The sequence below is a fragment of the Hippoglossus hippoglossus genome, chromosome 7, assembly GCF_009819705.1.
Source record: "Hippoglossus hippoglossus isolate fHipHip1 chromosome 7, fHipHip1.pri, whole genome shotgun sequence".
Taxonomy (NCBI): domain Eukaryota; kingdom Metazoa; phylum Chordata; class Actinopteri; order Pleuronectiformes; family Pleuronectidae; genus Hippoglossus; species Hippoglossus hippoglossus.
In genome coordinates, this window is record NC_047157.1 from 22,053,886 (window position 1) to 22,071,643 (window position 17,758).

Here is a 17,758-nt window from a genome sequence, read left to right on the forward strand (position 1 = left end):
ATGAATCTTTGGAGGCCCATGCTGTCCCCGATATTAGGTAGTAAAAAAATTCCAATACAAAAATGTCCCCCAATAAAATTGCCAATAATTCCTAATATATCCTTATAAAACATTTATGACAAAGAAATGTAAATGCGGCATGATATTTTACCCTTTAAATTTTATTATGAAGGTAACAAATATAACTTTAACTTTAGCCAATATTAATAACTATAATGATTACCAATAAAAAGAAAACACAAATATATCAAACTTAAATTAAGGTCTTTTTTATATTGGCACACATCAGCAAACATGAACTCAGATACAAACATGTCTGTGAAATGTGTTTTTATCGGCCAAATGATTCATCCGTCGGGCTCTTTTGACACAATTAACACTCTGAATGTACATCTATACAACTTGCTCCTTCTTTCCTCCGACAGGTATCTGTGATGTCAAACAGAAGAATTAGATACCACAAACCAAGTGAACCCACCCTTCATCTTCTTGTCAGCAACTGTTCTGTGAAAGATGAGCACACTGTCATCAGTAATTACTGCAATGAGAGATACACTTCACCACTAACTTGTCATTGGTAGCCCTTCCCCTCTCCTTCTGGCTATATTCATCCCTCCTTACCTCATGCAGTGCCCCCACCACCACCCCCCACACCACTCCCCCTTAATAATAACCCACCCGCTTTGAGCATCCATCTGGCTGCACGGAAGAAGCCTCTCCTTGAAAGTCCACTGTTGAGGCACAGGCTTGCAGACAGCAAATGTGAACGAGTTTTCCCCAAAGGATTGAATATCCAGTAAAACCCAGGAGGCAGCAAGTATATATCGAACCTATAAACCCGTTTCACAGCCTCAGTGGGTGTGAGGACAGAGCTGGAGACAGGTAAACCACTCTTCCTCTCTATTTGTTTGTGGCTTTGTGTGAACAAAGGGCACATTGTGACTGTGGGTCAGACCTCACTTTGTTTATGATATCCAGGAGGATTTGAGTTAGTGAAAAGATGGAAAGAGAAACACTGGGGATTTAACATGGTACGCTGGAGAGGAGTGAGAGAAACACAATCAAAGTTCACTCTTCATTTGTTGTGTACTGTAGGAATGGTGGTGTGTGAGAGACTAATACTTTCTTTCAGTTTTCTATCATGTATATATACATATACATACACACACCGTTGATTCTCAATCTATGTTAAAATACACGCTTAATATTGTACAAATTTATGAGCAGTATTACTTGGAAAATGGAGCTCCCTCCCTTCACTGTCCCTAATTTTGTCAAATTATCATTTTGTATGTCACTGCTGTGCAGATACAGTTGACAACATCAAATACTGAGCATCTGACCTCTGACAATGGAGATTTCAGAGCAGCAATAGTCTGCGGTCAGACAGTGATGAGGTTATTAGAGGATCGCAGCTAACTTTAGCTTTGGAGCGGCGCATCATCAGTGTTTATCTTGCACTCAGTACGACTTGACCTCTGAGTGACCATGGTCTTGAAGTCTGTAAACCGGAGATTCATCCGGAGAATGGCAATAAGTGCATAATCTTTGTTTTTCAGTTGCACAATACTTGGTATGTAACAGTAAAAAGAAAGGCTTCCAATATTGACTTCAGAGAACAAACTAAATACTTTAAATATATATTTCAGTTTTCTTTAAACTGAGGAAAGTGCTGGGATGGAAAGTTTTGTATCTCACACATATTTTACATCTATGTACTCATATACAGATTCAGTCGGCCTGGCAGTAAGATATGAGTAACTGAACTTATGACTCAATCATAGAGTTAAATAATGTAAATATCTGAATATATATTCTAGTGGTATATTTGATATTTTGACAAATGGTTTGCCGAAGCTATGAAATATAATGAAATATGAAACCAAACTAGAAAAAAGCATGTTGTAGATTGCTCTTGTTGTAAATGAAGTAAACTCAAGCAATGTATTACGCTGACTATTACCTTATACTGTGTTGTAATACTATTTTCCATGATTTGGAAAATAGGACTTGTACCTTTTTGGCCAAACTAATGCAAGCCATGCAGAGCGTAGATACACTACTTGAGTTCAGTTAAAAAACGCAGGTGTCTGGTTTTATTATTGTACTAATGGTTCACTTTCTTTTCACAGGTCACACTTTGGACAGTTAACTTGCCAAAATGTGGAAAAGGGGGAAGAGCTCCGGTGTGAGACAAAGTACAGTACAGCAATCACCGATTCCAATTCCATTTCTTCTGCTTAGTCCTATTCAATCTGTACTGATGTAATCAACAATGGGGTCCAGATACTGCAAATTCACTGGTGTTGGGCAGAGATTATAACTAGATTAGATATTGGACATTTTGCAATAGTTTTCTGCATTGACAAGGTTTTATTAAAGTTTGAACACTGATAAATTTAAACAGACAAGCAATCTTTTTTATAATCAGAGTGCCTGATGGAAAAATATTATACCAACTGCTGTAACAGAATTTAGTAATCCTGTGTTCCCCAACTACTAACACAATAAACATGATTTTATTTTTTTAACGAAACAATTATAAAACAACAGTTAACATTACAAAAGTATACAGTAGTGGAGAGTTACTCCAACAACATGATGTACAGTATCTCTCCGAAACATAAAAATCCATGAGAGCTATGCAAGTTCACATTCGACACATAGATGAGGCACTTGTTGGCGAAAGGTAATTCGGTAATAAACTCAGGATGACAAGAAATCATCCGTGGATTAAGACTTCCTGTCTGCTGCCCTTTACTCTGACCCTCTCTGTGCTTATAGGTTTATTCAGACCTTGATTAGTTTTTCCTTTCCACAATAAAACGAGAATAATTTCTTCATCTACAACATTTCCATTAATATAAGGAAATGCCTGCAGGACATAACCTGCCATTTTCAATGAGGCAACTAATTAATTGCTTTTATTGAATATAAACATACATATGATTATAAATGAGTATTGACCTTGTGCTTCTTACTGATCTTGTGCAATTTCTTTTCACCCAGATTTCTCCCTGGTTCATCGATATATTCAACATTTTAATGAGGTGTCTGGCAACAAGTCAGGTGATTTGAAAGGGCCATTTTATTTTCCATTTTACAAATATAAAACCTTTGAGGTCTCCATGCATGACTGCACTCTAACACAAAGCTGAGCTGTATCCATTATTATGAACCATGGAATAAATATTGAATAATTCATTAAGGATTATTGAATACCGTGTTTGCTTGTGACCTGTGGCCTGTCTTTGTGTTGATAACCTGGATTATCTGTTTACTACCTTCTCCATCATATCTCTATCACATCAGTCGCCCTCAGTCACATGTCTGGTAGCGCGTCGCTTCTCCCATTTCTGCCCTTGTAATAATAAAAACATTAATCCCCGGATTAATGTTTTTATTCATTGATTTTTCTGTGATCCTCCATCTCTGTGCGTCAAAAGCCTGATGACAAAATGCCCGACAGCAAAGCAGGTATATGCCGGGGATCACAGAGTGGATTTATTGCACTGATCTTACTTGCAGCGTTTTGAATAAGTAGAAAGGTGAAAGGATTAGTTAATTAATAGGTTGGCATACATGTCATATTTCAAGCTTCTACAATGTTAAGATTTATTGATTTATATATTTGTGAGCGGAATATATTTGACAATGACAGAGGCATGCATGTGTTTTTTTTTTTTTTTTTAAATCAAACCTTAGATTTTACCCTAAAATCGAGGGTTGCATCTTCAGCACTTACCATTCGTGTAATAGTCAAAAAGCAAATGTTTCTGTCAACTCATGAAGCATCACTGAGAATGTTTGATATTTGTGAAATCGGCTGCATGGGAGCAAAAAGCAAAGTTTAATTCTACAGAGGCAGTAAAACCCCACTTCATCTGAAAAATGTCAAATCCTGCCGTGCTGAATTGCTTTATAAGGTTAAGTTATAAAGTGCTTTGTTTGTAATGTACGATAATATTTATATATATAATTTTATATTTTTGCTGGCTTTAGCCCTCATACGCAGGAGATCCAAGACTCCTGGCGTGATGATCACACAGTATGAGGTGAGCTTGCCAGAGGGAAAGAGCACCCCAGATTTCCAGAGTAAACCAGATCCTGTGGCCATCAAGGAGGGTGAGTTTCACAGAGCAACACAAATGACATATTTATCCAAACCTATAAGTTTGGCATGTGAACAAATTATTTGAATTGATGTTAAATTTTATAAACTTTCTTCACAGTTAGCCACTGTGAAAATAAACATGAAATATTTCCACACACATCACAGGGAAATTAGCGGTTTTTAAGGCCGTGGTGATCGGGGACCCGAAACCAGAGGTGTCATGGAGAAGAGCTAAAGGAAATATTTCTGACAAAGACAAATATCTGACTAAATATGAAAAATCAACTGGGGAGTATATATTAGAGGTAAGTGAATAAATACTTTCACATGCAGTAAATATCCCGTGAATACTGCTCTTACTTTAAGTTTTTAACAGCAAAGTAAAACCTCCTTGTATATTAGTACAGATGTTGTATTTTGTTGTGTAAAATTCAAACATTTGTTTACTGCATCTGTTATTTATTTCTCCAGGTTCACAAAGTGTCTGCTGCCGACACTGATACATACAAATGCTGTGCTGTGAACGAGTTTGGCAAAGCCGTCTGCACAGCTACGTTAAGTGTAACTGACGGTAAGAGTTGCTAAAGCAATGCATTTCAAACTGGGTTTATTTAAATGGTAAATCAAATGTCATTGCAACTAACTCTGACCAATGTATAGATCGTCCACAGTCTAATCTATGGTATAACTGAAAAACATTCACAAATCTGAACTGAATTTGCCATTTTCAGTGTCAACAAATCCATCCGATTTCAGAAAACTGTTAAGGAAAAGGTAAGAATATTCTGATTATATAATATTAAACACCCATCTTTATGTGTATATATTTTATCATCGGCCTTTGTTTGGCCATAAACAATAAGAGCTGTATGAGCTTGTATGTTTTGATCATTATCTCTAGTAAAGCAGAGCAAGCGGATGGAGAAAGTGAGGAAACATTCTGGGATGCAATGCTGAATGCTGACATAAGAGACTATGAGCGCATCTGTAGTGAGTTCGGTGTCACAGACTTGTATATGGTTCTCAAGAAACTAGAGGAGAAGAAGAGGGAGAGGATGCAAAATAAGTGCAAGGTATGAAAACTCTCCCACGGGATCTATCATCTCAAGCTAAATCATCGATATAGACACTAACCAACCATTTCATGATAAATTTGGCTTTTTTCTAAAGACATGGCACAGATCACCAAAACAGCCATAATGTGCATTGTAATAAAAATGTGATCAATATAGGTGATCATTTAAAAATAAACTGAATTGCATTTTAAATGTTTATAAGCGTTTAGTAACAACTTTTACCCCTCATTTCAGGTCATTACATCATTTGCTTAAATAAATTTAACCGCAATCCCGGTTAATTGTCTGTGACCCCTCTGTGTATCTGGCAGGACGGTGCGATTCCCTCTGATGAAAACTCAACAGAGAAGCACAATGTAAACGGTGTTGCGAGGAAAAAAGATTTGAGTATAAAGAGCCTGTTACAGGAGAACCCAGGGCTGACTCAGCTGGATGTTGAAAAGCTCAACCTCCTCGAAACGGCCCTGAATCAGTCGGATTCTGAAGAAATCAAGCTCCTGCTTACAGATTTTAAACGTAGGTTCAAGGGGGAAAATGTGGTATTGAATGTTTTAAAAAAAAAATAATAATGAAATGGTCCAAAGTGTCCAATCTCTGACTTGTCTTGTCAGTTTCTTAAAACAATGTAATTTCTAAATGGAAGGATTACATTTGTTACTTGTTAAACATATACTGTAGGAAGTGCAGTCATTTCTTTTCCCCCAGCGGATAGAAATGGTGACCATGGTTAGTTTAAGTTTTGTTGATTACACTACATAAAACTTTCCTTTTTTCCCAGTTTCAAATGTGGACTTCGTTGTCAAAATGCAGGAGATTACAGCCCAAGAAAGAGAGGATGCCCTCTTTGAGTGTCTCCTGACGCACCCACTGCCCAGTATTACATGGATGGGAAAGGGCAGCGCTCTGGAGGATGGAGAAAAATATAGCATAACCGTGTCAGACCATAAACTGATCCACAGGCTGTTGATCAAGGACTGCATGCAGCTGGACAAAGGCATCTATTCAGCTGTGGCTGGCATCGTATCCTGCAACGCCTGGCTGGTCGTGGAAGGTAACACTTTACAGAACAGTGCTGCAATAATCAATGTGTGTGAAGATAATGATTTTCACAAATAAATGTGAGTCATGTTGTCATGCATGTTCCAGCTGACGGTGACCCCACACCTGCCGGTAACAAGAGACCTCGTAAAACAGCCGTGGCGGGGGGAGCACAGACCGACCTTGAGAAAGTGGCCAAAGAGCAACAAATAAAAAACAAGGAGGAGATGGAGACGGTTTTGGCAGCTGTCAAAGCAAAGTACGACAAAGGACAAGTCAAAGGAGAAAGCAGATCAACCGATGGTGGAAGAGACGCTGAAATAAATGCAATCACTGGTCTGGGTAAAAACGCAGGAGCAGGAGAGGACACGGTTGACGCAGCAAAAGCCACTGTCCTGTCTGAGCAAACAGGAAGCAAAGGGAGCAAAGGGAAAGCAAAGAAGAAAAACTCAAGAAGAGATGGCAAAGCATCAAAATCGAATGTTCCCGGGTGTGTAACAAAAACAGGAGGGATGGTAGATGCCCCCGAGAACGAGAAATCTGATCGAGTGGATTTTGACAAGGTAACAGGTAAAGTCGATCTATGCCCAACAATGCATTTCCTCCATCAGCACTTCAGTGAGTAATCGGTGCAGGTTAATAACTTGTGTGTGTGTGTTCAAAACATGTTTTTAATTATTTCAAAAGCAGAAGACTGGGCAGAACGATTCAACAAGACACAACTGGTTAATATTTCAGTACAGGGGATTCCCAGTCACCATAAATAATACAATACATTTCAGCTTTGGATATCATTGAGAACCGGCAGCTCCCAGAAAGAAGGATGTGGGAGTTTGCATGTTCTCCCCGTGCCTGTGTAGGTTTTCTCTGGGTCCATGTTCCTCCCACAGTCCATAGACATGTCATTTGGAGACCCTTAATTGCCCATAGATGTTAATGTGAGCATGCATGGTTATTGGGATTGGCTCCAGCGACCCTCATAGAATAGAAAGAGGTATAGATAATGGGGGGGATGGATATCATTTGGAATTCCCAGCTGAACTATTTTATTATAACTGACCCCAGATGCAGATGAAGGAGAATATTCTGAGGAAAGCGAGGACTTCAGCGAATCCAATGATAATTCAAGATTAAAGTACGGTCAAGACATTGAAGGTAGTGTATCTGGAAACATGTAGAAAATATACTGCTTTTATTTATTCTTTTGATTGAATGTTGTGTGTATTGAGCGCAACTGCAAAAGTACAGATGTAACCCAGATTCAAATATTTGCCACAGGTCGAAGTGAAGTGACAGATTCCGATGGAAACATAGTGAAGTCTAGCAAACGATCAAAGCGACCAAAGAAGGTCCATTGGAAACATCAAACATCTGGTGAGACACTGTATTTTCTGCATGGAGGAGATTACAGAAATACAACTGACCAAAGATTAATCATCTAAGATATACTGTGTAGTACTGAGAAAAAGTAAGTGATTTTTCAACTTCCTTGTATTGTACAATGACAACAAATCACATCTGATTGTTTTTCCTATTGTTTCATTAAAACAACAGGCTTTGACTCAAGCAAAGAAAATAATAGAAATAAACAACAGCAATAAAAGTTGTATTTTCTGGTTCCTGAAATCAAGTGCAATAAGCAGAGTGAGCATCTGGAACAACACTAATGACAACATTTTCTCTTTCATTAGCGTAACGTAGTTTTAAATGATGAAAAATAAATAAATAAAAGAATCAGCAGATTGGTAAGGAAAGGCTGATATGTTCGCATAATGAATAAATTAATAAAATGTGAAAAAATAGTCTATGTCTTAGGTTGGATGAGAACTAAGCAAGATGTCTTTTAGTCTTTGTTGCTCTGCTGCTGGTTTATTTTTGAAGATGTAAAGAATTTTTAATACAATATATAAAACAACAATGAAATAGTGGACACACTGAAACTCCAAGGTGTTAAGTGAAATCAGCACAACCCAAACTCTGTGTCTCAGATTCAAATGAACAAGCGAGTGACTATGAAGAAAGTGACAGTGAAGACAACGAGGACCCGACTGGTGAAGACAAGAATCCACGTCGTGCAAAGCAAAGACAACAGCAAGCCAACGCAGACAATGGTAAGAGATGGGAAGTGGTGCATTAGTGCATGGAGGCGTCTTCTGGTTAGTCAGAAAATAACCTTGATCTTCTGGATCTTTTATCTGAGGAACACAAACTCGTCAGTCCTAAACATGTTCTTGTTGTGTATTGGCAGACATTTTTTGTTTTCCAGTACGATTGAATCATGTTCTGGTTAAGTGATTGGATTTTACAATAATTGCACAACAAACTATATGACCATTGATATGGCGTCTGTTAATTTTGAAGCAAAATTATTTTTTAAACTGTGTGTGTAAAGCTATGGTTTGAATATTAAGGTGAAAAAGAAGTCAGTGACTGTGAGGAGATGGGCGATGCCACTGGTGCTGTCAAACATAAAAGGCGTAAAAGACAAGGTCCCCTGATAGAAGACGTGGTGATTGGTGAGTAAAGTGTCGTGACTCAATGACAGTAATCAAACAATAAAGAAGTAAATGACCAAGGAGTTGTAGATATCCATGTCTAACCTCTGATTACTGCGATTTTTATACATGAATTAACATAGTGGCCTTAACTGTATATTTATAGGTCAGGATTATATATAACATGAATTCATATGATGTTTCTATATCTTATTAACAGGGGTGATCATAGTCAACACTATAGAATGACAGCAGCTGAAACACATGCTATAGCACCTAAAACAACTCTGTTGGGGCCAAGAAAATAACTGACTCCATCGTCTGCTTCACTTCAAAAGTCCTGCGCCCATCGATAATAGTTACTAACAGCAGCAGAGAGGCTGTTCCACGCTACTGGAGCCACTCAGTGGTTAGCGCACAATCTACTGGAGTAAAATATAGAGCTCCTCTTTATTTGTATTGAATCAAAAAAAATTTGAATTGAGATTATGGAACGAATTGTGACACAAACCATCAGAAAGTAATTACATTACCAAAGGTTCCTACACCTACTTATTATGACTGGAAAAGGTGGGGTGAGTACTGTTGTGCAAATTTGCTGAATATCAGGTTAGGTTAATTTTATTCCAATGCACAATGAATGAGAATAAATCTGGGTAAAAAAACAATCACATTATGATTAAAATTCAAATTATCAGGTTTGTAGCTCAACAAAATTGTGATAAATCAGAAAACAATGCTTCAATCTCTGATCTCCACTGAAATCAATTAATGCCAATGATATTTTTGCTGTCCCTGCATACTGTTAATCAGGTTGCTCTGTATGCTGCATGTTGATATGCTTCATTTTTTTTAACCACAACAACAAAATTCTCCAGGAGACAAACTGCAGTTGTTTTGTCATTTGCTACTGACAGGTCTACATTTTGCCCCAAATTAAAGACAACACCCTCGACTATGAAGCCTGTCTAGGTATAACAAAATAATAAAGGAAAGGTATCAATATAAATAGAAAACAACCTTGTATGAGGGTTTATCATCTTATAAATATATTGCCTGACAGTTAACAACTGTTTACGATAGATCCAGGGGTCCAGTTCATCTGTGGATTGTCTGATGTCAGTGCCATCATCAGTGAGACTGCTGAATTAACATGTAAGCTCAGCAGTGAGGACTGTGACGGAGCCTGGTTCAGAGACAGAAAAAAGGTTAGTCCTGCAGGTAAAGCTCATCTTTTTCTCACCGTGTTGGCGTCCATCAGGAAACTATGGCCCGGGGAGCTAAAGCTGCTTCCATTCATTTGATCCAAGACAAACAAAAAAAACAATATGTTCACTATCTTTAGATCTAGTGCAGTTTTGTTCTCACGCTGATATTTTAAAAACAAACCAAGATGTGTACAGTCAGCATTAAATCATACAGGTAAGCCCATCCTCATCCTGCATTCCTGTAGCCTGTATTCTCTTGTGATCAGACATGCAACTGAACCTTGTGTTTTGTACAACAACATTACAAGGATGGTTGTATATAAATATCAGGTGATCACCTCATCAGCTCACTAACAGCAGATGGATTCAATGGTAGTTTAGCCTTTTAATTTATGGTCACATCACATATTCTTCAGGCTATGTGGTTGCTAAGACCACACTGGAGTCTGATTGACAGCTACAACACCAATCAAATGAACTGATGTAAAATGGGAAAACACACCAGTGTTAGTTTGAAACACAGACTGTGTAAAGATGGACAAGATGACTGCTCCCCTAAAGTGAAGCAAAAGCACCTTTTCGCCCCCTAGTGGCTGGCAGCATTATAGGTCCTAAACCTAATGTTTCCCTGCTGCTCCTCCTCCTCCTCCTATTTGCTGTTCACCTCTCTTTAAAAAGTTAAATACCCTAAAAATATTTAAAAGTAATAAGTATGTACGTCATTATTTTCTTGAGAGAGAATCTGTTGCCACTTTAAGTGAATCACCACAGGTTTCATACACTATGTCGTCATCTGTGATTTAGCTCAAATATCTGGCAGATGTTTATTCACTGGGTGGGACACACCACAGCTGGACATGAAGTCCTTTGGAGCGTTCACCGTTTCTGATCTGAATGACTAATTAACTCGCAATTGTTTCTGCTTTTCATCTGTCATGTGCCCGCTTTCCTATCAGATATCCCCAGATGACAATTTCATTATCACAAAAGATGGTGCGATCCATAAATTAATGATAATCAGGTGCGTGGAGGAGCACTCTGGGAAATATCGCTTTGAAGCAGATGGTCGTAAAACAGAGGCGATGATCAACGTCAAAGGTTTGAGAATTCATCATGATGACACTAATGATATTTGATGACATGCAGCAGAAGTATAAAGGGAAAATTCTGTGTTGTATTTTTAGCCATAGGTTAGAAGTTGTTAGTTTGAAATCAGATAACAGCTAAATACCATCTCAACACTAAATGACCCTGTGCCCCCCTTTGTTTTAGATCCTCCCAGGTTTGGCCCTGAGGACCTCAGTGCCTTCACTGAGCCTGTAATCGTCAAAGTGGGGCACAACGCCATCTTCAAACTGCATTTCGTTGGCCATGAGCCCATCAAGATTCAGTGGTACAGGGAGGGAGATGAGCTCCTGGATGACAGCAACACAAAGATAGAGAGGTTTGCGAGTCACAGCCGCTTGCTCCTCAGCAGGTGCCAGAGGAAGGAAACGGGAGAGATCAAGATCAAGCTCAAGAACGAACACGGCTTCACTGAGGCCATTTCACAGCTAATTGTGCTTGGTGAGTGAATGAAGGACGAAACCGGAAACATAAGACAATTACCTAATCAATTATGTAATGATTAAATCTGCATCCAACTCCTTCAAGAAAGTAGTATCTTTTAGAATTATATGATTTGTGCAGTAAGCAGCATCGTCATATGTACTTTGGTGTTGTAAAAGCACAAGAACAGCAAACAGCAGTGTGCTGCAACGCTTCAGAGCTCATCAACATAACTGTTACAATCTGGACATATTATGTGCTTCTTTCAAAACTGCTGCCCTCCATCTATCAATCAAGAGATGGCCTCTTGTTCTACTTTAAGCAGAATCTCAGACAGCGAGATTGTGATATATTAAAGATTCTTTTTAGGAAACGCAAGTCAGAGCTTGACAAAAGCAATTATGATCTAACTGCACCTGTCATTGCTGCCAGCAACACAAATGTCAAATATGACTATAATTATCTTTCACTGAAAATAATTTGTCCCTTGTGTAAATGTGGTATTTGTGTTCTCACATACTGGAAGTTAAAGCTTTGTCAAATGTCAAAATGTCTTGACGTTTCAGACAAACCCACGTCACCTCTGGGTCCTGCCGAGGTAATGGAGAGCTCGCAGACATGTATTGAATTCAGGTGGCGGCCTCCTAAGGACGACGGCGGCTCACCAGTGATTAACTACACGATCGAGCGTCAGCAAGTGGGTCGAAACACCTGGAAGAAAAAGGGCGAGATCCCCGGTGTGCCCAGCTTCCGTGATACAGAAGTGGAACATGGCCGGAAATACTGTTACCGTGTCCGAGCGGTGACTGCAGAGGGAACAAGTGGAGTTATGGAAACTGACGACATGCAAGCCGGCACTCTGGGTGAGCAAAACTGATGTCACATCATCTGAGATTTCACTGACAGTTTAATGTGAGATAAATATATATGTTGCTTTTAATGTCACTGAAGCCTGAAACTGTGCAAAACTTAGGCAGGACACACGTTAGTTTCTTCACAAACACAATCTTGCTGTGAGTCAGTGCAAACCACTGGTGAACACTATGGGATGTGCAGTAAACCGAGGACCACAAGGGCTAAATGCAGCTCGACTTTCCAACAATAAAACATGATGATAAATGAAGCCACTTTCTCACCAGCAATACAAATCTCTGATTGTCATTGAATGTGCCAAGAAAGTCAGACTGTAAAAGAGGCAAAAGTTACACTTCACATCCCACAAAGACTGCAACCACTGTCCCTGGGAGAACCAAAACCTAATGCTACCTGAGAGACAATTTTAAAAAGTGTCCTGTTCCACTTCTAAAAGAAATTCCAATAAATCAGTCACAGAGAGAAACAATTTACACCTTTTGCTCGCCCAACAGCCAACTAATAAGAAGCCAGAAGAAAAGGCATAAGCTTAAATCGACACTGCACAATAACACGGGACCAGTACGGCACAGCGAGCGGCCGATAACAAAACAAGCATAAGACAAATGAGAATAGCTTGAACTTACTGTTTGAAGGTCGGCTTGAATAAGAGGACCATGTAACAGACTTTCTTGGAGGAGTCGGTGTGTTGTGTTAGTTTTCCATGGGGACCTTCAGTCTCTGCAGCCTGTGCGACTCCACACAAACAAGTGAAAGTCGGAAATAAGTCCTCTCCAAGTCGTGATCCAGTTTTTCCTCCACAAGCTGTTGGAAATGCAGAAAACGATCAAAACCAGTCTGTCACCCTTCTGTCTAAATGTCTGCAGATTTACTACCAGAGGTTTGGGCCTCACCTCCGTAGATTCATGTTTTCCTCTAAAATCTGTTTTTTATATTGTAAAATTAATAACTTTACAGCATGAGGCAGCCATTTGGCAGAAAGGATCTATTAAGACCAATGATAAATGAGCACTAACTATCTGATTCAACCTACTGGTTTAAGGTGAGTAATTAATTAATGAGGCTGGCACAGCTGCTGACAAGTTTGTCAATAATTTATCAATTTTTTTGTCGATAACTGGTCAATACTTATGTCAATAATTTATCTAAATAGTCCCAATACAAGCCAGTTTGCTAATCTACGTTAGCATTGGTCGTCTGGTAGCACGTTCTGCTATGCTAGCATATGTCAACATGCTAATATCTAACATTAGCTTGCATACATTGCTAACAAACACTAGTATGCTCATATCGTATGCTCACATACTAAAATAAAACAAAATGCTAAGAAACTGGAGATACATTTGAGTGGTGAAGACTTTACAACGTTTTCTTGAAAAAACTAACGGTCGTTAAGAGAATAACGGTTTTAGATTTGGGGCTTTTAGCTTTAGCCTTAATGTTTAAGCAAATGAAAACCAACTTGGTTCACCAGCTGTCTTCATCAAACCAGACTCTGACACCTCTGAAGGACTCACCTCTGCTCGGGAGACGTTTTATATCCACACACACTGGATTAAATCCTTCTGTTAACTCTGAGAGAGTCTTAAACACAGTTTGAACCCGGATGAGGACGGGTGACTGAATCAGTGCACGTGACACAGGTGTGCCGCTGCGACGTGCCCGCCACCTGTCCAGGGGGCGTAACCTGCTTCTCGCGCAATGGCTCCAGCCCCGCCCCTTGACCCTGGATAGAGGATGGATGGATGGATGAGAGGATGGAAGGATGAATGAATGAGAGGAGGGATGGTTGGATGAGAGGATGGATGGATAGATGAATGGATGGATGAGAGTATGGATGGATGGATAGATGAATGGATGGATGAGAGGATGGATGGATGGATAGATAGATGGATGGATAGATGGTTGGATGAGAGGATGGACGGATTGATGAATGGCAAACATGGACTATAAGGGGACAGAAGATCAGAAATACCAGCAGAGACTTTCAGAGAGGATTTGTTAAAACCTTTATGCAATTTGTGAGAACACACACAGTAAATTTCACTGCTCTTTATCTTTATTGTATTTATGAAAACACAAAAAAGATCTGTTGTTTAAAAAACATATATTTTTAATCATCAGCTGATTCAGTGTCGATGCTGCCCCCTGCTGTGCAGCATTAGCCATTAGCCTGGTCTGTACTGAGTGTCCTCTCCAATGCATTGTGCATCTACGATGAATGAGTAAATACCAATCGTGTCATTCTTTTAAATTAAGTGACAGTAATATAGTCAATTTGTCCGTTTAGAATAGAGCAGAATATAAATATTTATAGTCCACTTGTGTGGAAATGTATCTTTGGATATATAAAGCAGAGCATTTAATGTGATTAACAGGGGGAAGAAGGGCACATGACAAAAATTCATGCATTTGGGAAATTCCCTGAACATGGACTAGAATACATGGAAACAATGAAAACAGTAAATATGGCAAACTAATGAGCCTGTAGCAGTAAGTATTTGAAGTAAAGGTGCTGGAATAGTAACAGCAATTTCCAAAAATGTTATTTGTAGAGTAGAGACTCAACTAAGAGGTCATCATTACAGGGAGGGGACGATATGGTCAGTAACAAGATTAAGAATAACAATAACACTGCACTGCTTGTGACCTGATAAGAGTTTAAAAGAAAAGTTCATTCTGTCAGATTTCAACTTCAACCAGTGAAATGACCTATTTTTCTCCACTCTTCAGCTTTTCCCGGCCCTCCAGCGCCCCCGAAGGTGGTCAGCGCCTTCGACGACTGCATCAACCTTTGCTGGAACATACCGATCAACACAGGAGGTTCACGTATCCTGGGTTATATTCTGGAGAAACGCAAAAAGGGCAGTAATCTCTGGACTGTGGTCAACGCCGTGGATGGGCTGATAAAAGGTTGGCTTCTTTGTTTTTATTTTTATTTCACCCTAATTCAAGCTGCCAGTGTTTCAGTCTGTGACAGTGAGGTTTTGTTGTTGCTCTTTCTTTAAATGTAACTGCAGAGAAGAGATATACCGTGAAGGATGTTGTGGCAGGTATGGAGTATGAATTCAGAGTAACTGCCATAAACCTCTCAGGACCTGGTGAATCTAGCAACCCCTCGGAGTTTGTTTATGCTCGGGATCCCAAGCGTAAGTGTTGCAACTGTTTTTCATGCTAGAATAAACCACAAATACCACATTAAAGAAAGTATGCATAAACCATTCACTGCATGACATTTGACTTGACTTTTAATTTCACGTGTATCCCAGAGCCCCCTGGTAAAGTTACAGGCCTGAAGGTGACAGAAACATCTTACACCCACATGGTCCTGATTTGGACTAAACCTGAGGAGAAACCAGGGATACAGGATGAGGCCAAAGGGTATTTTGTAGAAATTCGACAGGCCGACTGTATCGAATGGTCCCGCTGTATCAGCGTCCCGATCATCACCACTTCCTTCAGCGCGAAAGGCCTCAAGTCCATGGACATGTACTGGGTGAGGGTGATAGCGACTAATGATGGAGGAGAGAGTGAACCTGAGGAGCTGGCCAACTATGTGCTTGCTATGCCCTCACCAGGTACAAATACTCTTCTTGGAAACTGAATATGTTGCTGGTTGCATTTTGAAGAAAATCCACTCTGTCTTGACACTTTCGAAATCTCCTGAAATTAAATATTGTCCAAAGCCATTTTTTGATTGTTTTTCTTCATTTCAGTGAGGCCAAAGTTCACAGACCACAGGATGAAGAGTTTTGTGGTAGTGAGGGCAGGAAACTCTGTCAGGATCACAGTTCACTTTGAGGTGAGATTCACATTGTTCAACCCATAAAACTCAACAGGGGGGGAAAACCTAAAGGATCCTATAAACTAAGATATTACCAATGCACTTTCTTCCAGGCCTCCCCACGGCCAGCTATCATGTGGCTAAAGGACAACTCGCCAGTGGCAAAGCGAGCGACGGTAAGCAACTCTGACGGCTCGTCTCAGTTGCTGATCCCCTCCTCTGAGCGTTCGGATTCTGGCATCTACTCCATCCTGGTGAAAAATTTCGCAGGACAAGAGACATTCAGTACAGAAGTCCGAGTCACAGGTTAGATTTAGAAGATCTAGCTACATCAATTTCCAATATATTTACTGAAGGACCTGCAGCCAGTAAAATCTGATTGTATTTCCAGATGATCCGAAGCCTCCTGGTCTGGTGGAACTGGAGGAAAACGTGCCCGGCACAGTGACGGTGATGTGGGAACCGTCTCCTGATGAGAAGCGCGATGACCGCCTCCACTACACGGTGTCCAAACTGGATTCCACCAAACGCACGTGGACCACAGTGGCCGACAGACTCTTCAATAACAAGGTCACAGTCTGCAATATCATGCACGGGAGGGAATATCACTTCCGCGTCTATGCCAAAAATGACATTGGCATATCGGCACATTCGGAGTCACCGACCTGGGGGATGGAGAAGAAGAAACGTGAGTTCTTATATCACAGCTTTAAAGGGAAAATATTAACCTCTGAGATAAAACATAATATCACTGTAACTCCTCTCTTACAGAAAAGTTTGTGGTGAACGTACCGACCATGAAGGACTGTGATCTGCGATGTGCTCCAACTTTCCTCGTCCCCTTGAAGCTTCACACGGCACCCAAGGGCTACGAGTGCTACATGAGCTGCGCAGTGAAGGGAGACCCCAACCCTCGAATCACGTGGTATCGAAACCACATCAGTCTGAACACAAACACCAACTATTACATCTCCAACACGTGCGGGGTGTGCTCCATGTTGATCCTCCGCGTGGGCCCCAAAGACGTGGGCGAGTACACCATCACCGCAGAGAACGACCTGGGCCGGGCTGAAAGCTCCACCGTCCTCAGTGTCAGAGGTGAGGCAGCAACACAACTGCACTTTAATATAAAGAATAGATGAGAAAGGAAAGCACACAACATGATGTTAAATCACTTCTCTCTTTTCCTTACAGAGTGAAGAAGCTAAGGACATCACAGTCTGAGCACGATTTATATTAAAGTTCACATTTCTCATACTAAATATTTGAATTGAAGTAGCTGTGGTGCTTGGATTTACTTCACCAACTGTAATAAGAAACAAAATGAGGTATTTGAGTGTTTCTGAAATAGAAATAAAATTATTTCACAAATGAAACATTGCTCTCCTGCATGGTTCAGTGTGTTTGATGATGAAAGTCAGAGGATCACTGCAGAACGTGGTGATTGTTGTGATTTGATATGAGCAGATACGGTACAGAAATGACACTGTGGGTAAATACATTATTCCAAAGGGTCTGTTTGTTCATGAGTTTCATCATCCAGACAATTAACACTATATCTACTAGCACATAATCAACTGGTGAGACATTTTGACAAATGACAATGAAAATATTGTAATAAA

At 39.9% G+C, this 17,758-nt stretch overlaps 1 protein-coding gene across 1 annotated transcript; it reads left to right on the forward strand.

Moving 5' to 3' along the window:
- The first annotated feature begins 775 nt into the window (after positions 1-775).
- LOC117765012 (immunoglobulin-like and fibronectin type III domain-containing protein 1) lies at positions 776-17,303 on the forward strand. Its single transcript, XM_034591214.1, has 24 exons — positions 776-882; positions 2,133-2,198; positions 3,010-3,069; positions 4,003-4,125; positions 4,280-4,419; positions 4,586-4,685; positions 4,846-4,888; positions 5,016-5,187; positions 5,502-5,706; positions 5,969-6,241; positions 6,337-6,798; positions 8,217-8,339; positions 8,640-8,744; positions 9,807-9,931; positions 10,888-11,029; positions 11,204-11,497; positions 12,046-12,342; positions 15,086-15,265; positions 15,373-15,501; positions 15,622-15,930; positions 16,069-16,154; positions 16,250-16,442; positions 16,528-16,824; positions 16,908-17,303. Exons 2-24 carry the CDS (start codon positions 2,162-2,164, stop codon positions 17,276-17,278), a joined length of 4,266 nt encoding a protein of 1,421 aa, XP_034447105.1. The 5' UTR covers positions 776-882; positions 2,133-2,161; the 3' UTR covers positions 17,279-17,303.
- The last annotated feature ends 455 nt before the right edge of the window (positions 17,304-17,758 follow it).

What these genes read in the sequence shown, in the direction of transcription:
- LOC117765012 (XM_034591214.1), top strand. Translation starts at nt 2,162, where the DNA reads ATGTGGAAAAGGGGGAAGAGCTCCGGTGTGAGACAAA. An exon ending in CTGGGGAGTATATATTAGAG is followed by an intron (nt 4,420 to 4,585) that starts GTAAGTGAATAA and finishes TTATTTCTCCAG; the next exon opens with GTTCACAAAGTGTCTGCTGC. An exon ending in GGCGATGATCAACGTCAAAG is followed by an intron (nt 11,030 to 11,203) that starts GTTTGAGAATTC and finishes CCTTTGTTTTAG; the next exon opens with ATCCTCCCAGGTTTGGCCCT.